General features: G+C 46.9%; 1 protein-coding gene across 1 annotated transcript; it reads left to right on the forward strand.

Annotated features, from left to right (window-relative positions):
* Nucleotides 1-25: 25 nt before the first annotated feature.
* LOC309517714 (GTPase KRas-like) lies at nucleotides 26-6,949 on the forward strand. The gene is made up of 5 exons (XM_082197144.1): nucleotides 26-196; nucleotides 2,048-2,180; nucleotides 2,561-2,739; nucleotides 4,649-4,808; nucleotides 5,530-6,949. Exons 2-5 carry the CDS (start codon nucleotides 2,070-2,072, stop codon nucleotides 5,638-5,640), a joined length of 561 nt encoding a protein of 186 aa, XP_082053270.1. The 5' UTR covers nucleotides 26-196; nucleotides 2,048-2,069; the 3' UTR covers nucleotides 5,641-6,949.
* The last annotated feature ends 458 nt before the right edge of the window (nucleotides 6,950-7,407 follow it).

A 7,407-nucleotide genomic window follows, 5' to 3' on the forward strand; every position in this document is an offset into this window, starting at 1 on the left:
TCTCATTGGCCGGGCGGCTCAGCCCGGCGGGGCGCGGAGGGGAGCTGTCAGGCTGCGGAGGGAGGGGTTTTCCGCTGCCGGCCCAGGGCCCTGAGAGCGCGCGCCGCCGCCGCCGCCGCCGCCGCTGGCCCCCCTTCCCTCCCACATGGGGGGTGCCTGAGACCCCGAGCCCGTCTTCCCCCTCCCCGTAGGGCGGGTGAGTACCAAGAGGCGAGGGGGCGGGTGATTGACAGCAGCCCCCCCCAAAGGGGATGCAGGGCGGGGGGGGGAGCTTGGAAGGGCAGCGGAGGGCGAGAGGGCAGGGCGCGGCGGGGGGCTTCCCTTCTGCAAGGGCCGCCGGGTTGGCGCTGGGTCCGCGGCCCCTGGAGGCGCGCAGCCATTGTGGGGTTGCGCCAGGGTGGGGCACCTGCTTAGCAAAAGCGGTGCATAAACATGGCAAGGTGGCTGCTTCTGCGCGCGCAGCCGGGGTAGGGCTCCGGGAGGCCAGATGCCTGCCTGCCTGCCTGCCTGCGGGAGGACGAGGGCAGAAAGAGGGCTGGCAGCTGCGCGAGGCGTGTTGCAATACCGACCGAGGGAGCCCGGGACTGGCTCCACCCATCCCCGCCGCCGCCTCTTTCCTCCCGGGCAGCCTCTTCCCCTCAAGCCCCAGCCTTCTGCCTCGTCCCGGGTTTCCCACGTGCGTGGTTTGTGCCCGCATCCCCCCTCTTCCTTGGCCAGCGTCCGCGATCCCTTCCTGCTTCTTCCCCCAGGTGGGCCGCATCTGACGGAGGCATCTTGACTTTGGCTTGCATGGAGCGATTGGGTGGGTTGGGTTGCGTTCCACAGAACTGGGGTTGCTTGGCAGTGAGGCCAGCAAATTGCGCGCGGGCGGGCGGGGTGTGTGTGTGGAGTTGTAGCAAGGAGTAGAAATCTCAGGATGTAGGCCTCTAGCCGGACGTACCTTCCCTGGTGGACCGCAGAAATGGGAAAGAGAGTCCAAAGTTTGAACTGAACCTGCTACTTCTCGAACTTCTGTTGAAACGTGCAACAGTCGTTGTGGGGATGGGCAGGGATGCTGCGTGGTTGGTGTGGATCAGATGTAGAGATTCAGCCTGCCTAAGAACATAGGAAGCTGGCTTCTGTTTTGTCTGGTTTACAGCTATCAGCATTGACTGGCAGCAGCTCTCAAAGGCTTCAGACAGGCTTCTACCTGGAGATGCCAGTGATTGAACCCAGGACCCTTTGCATGCAAGGCAAATGCTGTATCATTAAGTTGCAGGAAGTACTGGGGCAGGCAGGCAGGCAGCAAGCGAAGCTGTGTTCTATCAAGTGACCAGAGTCTCAGCTCTCAATTCCACCAGACACCACCGATAATCCAGGACCCTTGAGAAGCCTTTACTGCAACCCTTTAGTTCCCACATCCTGCTGTAGTAACCAGGTTACATGTAACTGAAACAAATGCATATGCCTCCCTACTTCCATTTCCTCTCCTTTCTCAGGTTTTATTTTGTAAGCTCTTTGAGACAGAGACACTTTGCTAAAAGTCTTGTGTGCTTAGTTGATGCTGTATAAATGAACAATAAAAACCTGCGAAGTTGAATCCTCTGATCCACCATATATTTTTTGAGCTGTGTAGCTCCTCTTCCAGTTCCTTTGTGGCCCCGTCCAGGGTGGTTGTTGTTGATTTTTTGGTTGCAGGGTGATGGTGGTGGTGGTAAAAGCTGGCAGCCATAAGCATGCCTGACACTTGAAGTCCTACTGTCTGCGATTTCTCTAGCAGCTGTATGAGGAGTCAATTAACACCAATCCCAGCTTCATGATAAAGTGACCTGACATTCATCTACCTAGAAAAAGCAAGAATTCTAGTTAGATTGACCAATTCAGAGTGCTGCTTTTGGGAAAAGTGTTGAAAGGATTTCCTGCAAATAGAATGGACGTAGCAATCTGGCTAGGAGCAAATATCTAGGAAGATGTGGCCAAAACTCATGCAAATTCTTGGTAGCACAGAGGGGAACTGACACTGTGTCTTCTGCTAGAGATTGATACTACTTTCTTTTTCTTTGTGCAGCTTGCTCTGGAACCCAGCAGAGATGACAGAATACAAACTGGTGGTGGTGGGTGCTGGTGGTGTTGGGAAGAGTGCATTGACTATACAGTTGATTCAGAATCACTTTGTGGACGAGTATGATCCCACTATAGAGGTATGTGAACTTTCTAATATTGGCAGCAACTTCTGCATGGCCCCATTTGTATGCCTTTTCCGAGTCCTTATATTCCTGACCTGCCTGCCATCTCCAAAGCTTTGGACTATAACATCTCTTTTCTGGGCTTCTAAAACACTAGTCCTCTTTCCATCACTTTGTCTCCCTCTGTAGCTCTCCATTCTTTATAGAGGCATCTACAATCTTTTTATCATGTCCAAGATTGGGTCCATTTCTTTCCTGAATTTTGGCTTGAACCAATTGTTTCCAATTGCCTCCTTGCTGGCTTTCTGTTGCTGTGCTTTACACCCATGTTTCCCATGTCACTTGTTAACATCTTTTCTTTCACTCTTGCTCCTCTTGGTGCTTCTGAACCCCAGGATTCATACCGGAAGCAAGTGGTAATCGATGGAGAGACGTGTCTCTTGGATATCTTGGACACAGCTGGGCAAGAGGAGTACAGTGCTATGCGTGACCAGTACATGAGGACAGGAGAAGGCTTCCTCTGTGTCTTTGCAATCAACAACACAAAGTCTTTCGAAGATGTTCACCACTACAGGTGTGTGGGCAGCTGGCTTCTCTCTGTCCTCCATCTGTTTTCCTTCCTGTATAGCAGGGGTGGAGAACTATTTTGGCTTAGTCCCCATCTCCCCCTACCCCTGCAAACCACCTTTGTCAGGTGGGTGGGACACCCCATCCATCAGCACCTGACATCTCTTGCAGCACATGCCAATTGCCTGAGAACCAGCTGGAGTTTGGGTGCTTCAGAAACTTTGCAATCCCTAAGCTTATTGTTTGGGAGGTGCCAGGCACAGACCTTGCAGAGGGCTTTGTGCTGTGATTCCCAAGCACCTGACAACTAGCTGGGAAGCACTACGCAATGGAGCTTTGCAGGCACTGTCAATTGGCAGGGCCTGCAAAGCCCCTTTTGGGCTAGCCCCATCACATTGGGCAGGCGGGCAAGACTTGCAGCAGAAGGTGGAAGAATCTGAAGTAGGTAAGAAGAGGAGTCAGAGGCTGCATTGTGCAAAGATCTTTGTCACCATGTGGCAGGAATGATATGCTTGGAGGAATCCCAGACTGCATTTTCCTGAGCTAAGTACCTGAATATGCTCTATACTCTGCAACACTGGAAAGTACCTTTTCAGCATCAAGCCCTAAGTGTGCTGTTTGTGTTGTCATCTAGGCAAAGGTAGAAGCAGTGGTATCATCACTGATGCTTCTGCCCTTGAATCTAACAAATCTGTAGCAGCGTGAATTGGATGTCAACAAAATTATGTTGCTCTTGCTCTATACTTTCTCCCACTCCCAGTCCTTTGAGGCCTAGTGAGAGCAGAAACAGATCCACCAAGTATGCCAACAAGGGGAAAGCCACAAAGACAGTATTGAATCCTTCCTCATGCTCTTGCATTTGAAAGTTGTACTCAGTGTACAACTCAGGGCTTGCTTGTCCTCAGTGTACAGGAACTGTAATGATCTGCTGTAGTCGTACATAAAAGTCTCCCTGTTACACAATTTTAGAAATTATTTTGGGGGAGGTAAATATATGAACATCTGAGTATTAAATATTCTGTTCCTTATTCTAAAAGAAAATATTTTGAAGTTTTGGTTTTTTAAAAGCAAAACAAACTTCAGAAAAACCAGCAAACACCAATGTGTTCTTTTAATTTTTCTGGGTTTTTGCCAGGCCTTCACATCTCTAGACTTCTCTTTCAAAAAAAGTATGAATGCATACTTCAGCAGCAAACCACTCCTAAGTATGTGTATGGATGTGCTATATCTAATTTTTAAGTGTAGAATGGCTGTCTCTTAAGGGCAAACTACACTGACACATGTATTACTTCATTTGTGTGTGTGTGTGTTTTTAAAAAAGCCAACCAACCAAAGCAAAACAAGTCAGTGACTTTAGGTCAGGTAATGGCAGGTGCAGTTGAGTCCTTTTTTGTACTATTCTCTTCCTTGGAATAGCTTTTGTTGACTGCTTTTCTCCCCCACCAGAAGAAAGCAGCTAGTTGTGACATTTAAAGCAGCAAAAGGGAAAGGGATTAAGCTACCCCACCGTACCATATCTCTACTCAAACTTGGGAACTTTCTAAGCCTTTTTTGGGTTAGATAAAAAAAAATGGGAGCGTGTTCTTGTGCTCAGGCCCTGCTTGGGTGCTTCCCATGGGCATCTGGCTGGCCAATGTGAGAACAGGATGCTGGACTAGATAGGCCATTGGCCTGATCTAGCGGGGCTTTTCTTATGTTCTCATGCATACATCTGTATGTCACATCTAATTTGGACCTCAGTTGCTTTGCACACAGATAAAACACAGGACAAACTGAACTTCTGGTGTATACTTCATTAACACCAATAATCTCAAATATATTTTACTTTGGAGGGGGCCCAAACCAGAATCAAGTTTGGGAGCTGCTGATCTAGGCGGTTGTTCCCTGTTTGTGACTCATTGCCTTTGTAATTCCAGGGAGCAGATCAACCGTGTGAAGGACTCCGATGATGTTCCGATGGTGCTTGTTGGCAATAAATGTGATCTGCCCTCCCGGACGGTGGATACGAAACAAGCCCAGGAGCTTGCCAGAAGCTACGGAATCCCCTTTGTAGAGACCTCTGCCAAAACCAGACAGGTATGGTATTTACTGTGGGAGAAAGTGAAAGGTCTTTGATCTTCGTAGCTATAGCTCAAGACAGTGTTCCAAGCAGGTTTTGGAATAAATTGCAGCTGAATCTTGCCCTAGTTTATCTGCTGCATCAACGCGCCCTCTCCCCCAAGTCAAGCGTTTCCAGCCTAAATCTTCTGTTCATCAGCATGTAGACAAAAAGCAAATAGTTTTGCTTTATGTTGGCTGTGTGCTCAAAATGCCAAACAACGGGATTCACGCCATAAGCCAGCACAGTTGCTCTTCTCCTATATGACTTGGAGTAGGAATGGCATTGGTACAAGGTAACCATTCTTATTTGTGAACTGCCATGTCATTAATGCCTGCTGTCTTAGTTCGTGCTGCGTCATCTTAATGATAAGACGGTTATCAGCATGGCATCATTCTACTGCTGGTGTCCAGTTGCCAAAAAACCTTTCTCAGTGAAGGCAGATGTGAATGAATGGTTTACTGATATGAAGGAAAGGGCTTATCGGGAGAGAAAGGATCCCGTAAACAGGAATAGCGTGACGACCTCCCCGCTCCCAAGTAATATTATTTCTGCCTACTAGCAATGGATAGAAAAAACATCACTGGCATAAAAATCCAATACCCCCGACACCTCTAATATTTAAATGGGAAATCTAACGATGTCTTCTGTTTGTGTCTTTTCTTACTTTCATTTGGTATACTCGTTCGTCTTAAAAAGGGAGTGGAGGATGCTTTCTACACCCTGGTGCGAGAAATCCGAAAACACAAGGAAAAGATCAGCAATGGGCGCAAGAAGAAATCTTCCAAAAGGAAGTGTATTATCCTCTGAAGAAGAGAGACTCTGTTGCACAGTTGGGAGTGCAAACCCCCCCTTTTTGAGTCTGGGTATTTTCCCAAGCTGCAAGATAAATTCTGATGGCCATGCCCCTCACCCATTTTCAGCTGGAGGGCGAAGGTGGTTTTGAGTTCTTACTGTCAATTATTTTACTATTTTTTAAAACTGGGACGTTGCATCCAGTATGAGGATTTGTAACCACATTTGATGTTCTGTTGCTTCTTGCCCCTTCATTATTTTTTTTTTTAAAGATCATCTTGTTTCTGGTCCTTAGGATTATAGAGGTCACTCCTAAGTGTGACCTGGTGTAGACTGATCCTGCAGGTTAGATGGAAGGGATAGCACGAAGTCAGTGTCTCAGTCAGAACCTTAGGGGCCTTTCTCGTTTTTTGTAGCATTTTACCTCCCTTGGTTCTCCATGAGACTGAAGAGGAAGCCGCATAGACTTGGCACCATTGTCTTTTTGCTAGCAGAGGAATAAAGGTAACCTTGGACAGAAGGTGATCTGCTGAAGGTGGCAATGAGGAATGCCAAAAGAGAAAATGTGGAAAGCCAAACCCTCTCCGTAGCTGAATATTTCACCCCACTATTAAAATAGATGGTGCTCAGTTATTTTTCTTCTGGGTGGTTGAAATTCTGAATTAAGTTGGGTCTCTCTCTCTCTGGTTTTCATTTGGGCTGTTATAACTTCTGAGCAACAGCTCCCACTTTAAAATGAATGGGGAAATGTACTTTTGCTCAGCAAGTTTTATAAAAAATGTGTGGTAATGGGGAGATATCAACAAGTTATGAGAGGTAATTTTAAATGGCTGTACAGCTTCCACCATCCAAAGGCAGCGGCACCTGTTGTTTGTGAAAAAACAACTGTTGGAGATAGCTGAATATTTGCACCATAGAAGTGTCCTAAATTAACCTGCCTCTGTTGCTCTCCTTTACTAATTGGTTCTTGGGAGTATAGCGATGTTGACTCTCTTTATAAACAGAAGGGAGGAATATGATCCAAAGGTCTCTTAATCATCCCTCTTTTTTTAGTCTCCTGCATAGTCCTGGGGTTGCTTGGATGGGTTGAGATATAGGTACTTAAATGCTGGCATGGAGAGAAAAGAGTCTGAATTTATTATCCTGTTAGTGTTTATAAGCCATCGGAATTACGTTCTGTCATTATTTGATCTTATTCTCTTCCCCCCCCCATCCCACCCCAAAATCCCACCCTTGGAATCCTGTGTTGATTTGGTCTTTTTCCATGGTCCTGAGGATCTGTACAATAAATGCCACCACTTGGAATAAACCTGTGAATAAGCTACCTGATCTACAAGACCTGACTTTTTCTAAAGGGCATGTGTGGTAGATTTATGGTAGTTTTCTGGTTATCTTTCCTGGAACAGATTGTTTTGGGAAACTGCAAAACATGTGGAGACTTTCAAGGAAATTGTAATTGTCTGTTCACAATGGTGCTAGAATCAGCGAAGCCTTCTATCAGAATATGGTACCTTTCAGCCAGGAGTTGCCTTTGTTTGGCTCAACTCCCTATTTTGTGGATGTTCTCCCCCACCCTCATGTGCTTCTCAAGAACATGTACCTATTTGGGTTGCATCTATCTAGTTCTGTTCTTATTGTTTCCATCCAACTTTTTTGAACGTGATTTTTTCAACAGAAATCCTGCAGATGTGTTCACTCTTCAAGAAGTGTGATAGGCATGCTTGTTGAAACAGCCCACCGGGACCTCAGGTTGTGTTTTCATAACCAGCTCCTAATTTATTT

Source organism: Podarcis vaucheri, assembly GCF_965113315.1.
Source record: "Podarcis vaucheri genome assembly, chromosome: 13".
NCBI classification, from domain to species: domain Eukaryota; kingdom Metazoa; phylum Chordata; class Lepidosauria; order Squamata; family Lacertidae; genus Podarcis; species Podarcis vaucheri.

What these genes read in the sequence shown, in the direction of transcription:
- LOC309517714 (XM_082197144.1), top strand. Translation starts at nt 2,070, where the DNA reads ATGACAGAATACAAACTGGTGGTGGTGGGTGCTGGTGGTGTTGGGAAG. An exon ending in AGTATGATCCCACTATAGAG is followed by an intron (nt 2,181 to 2,560) that starts GTATGTGAACTT and finishes TCTGAACCCCAG; the next exon opens with GATTCATACCGGAAGCAAGT. An exon ending in CCTCTGCCAAAACCAGACAG is followed by an intron (nt 4,809 to 5,529) that starts GTATGGTATTTA and finishes CGTCTTAAAAAG; the next exon opens with GGAGTGGAGGATGCTTTCTA.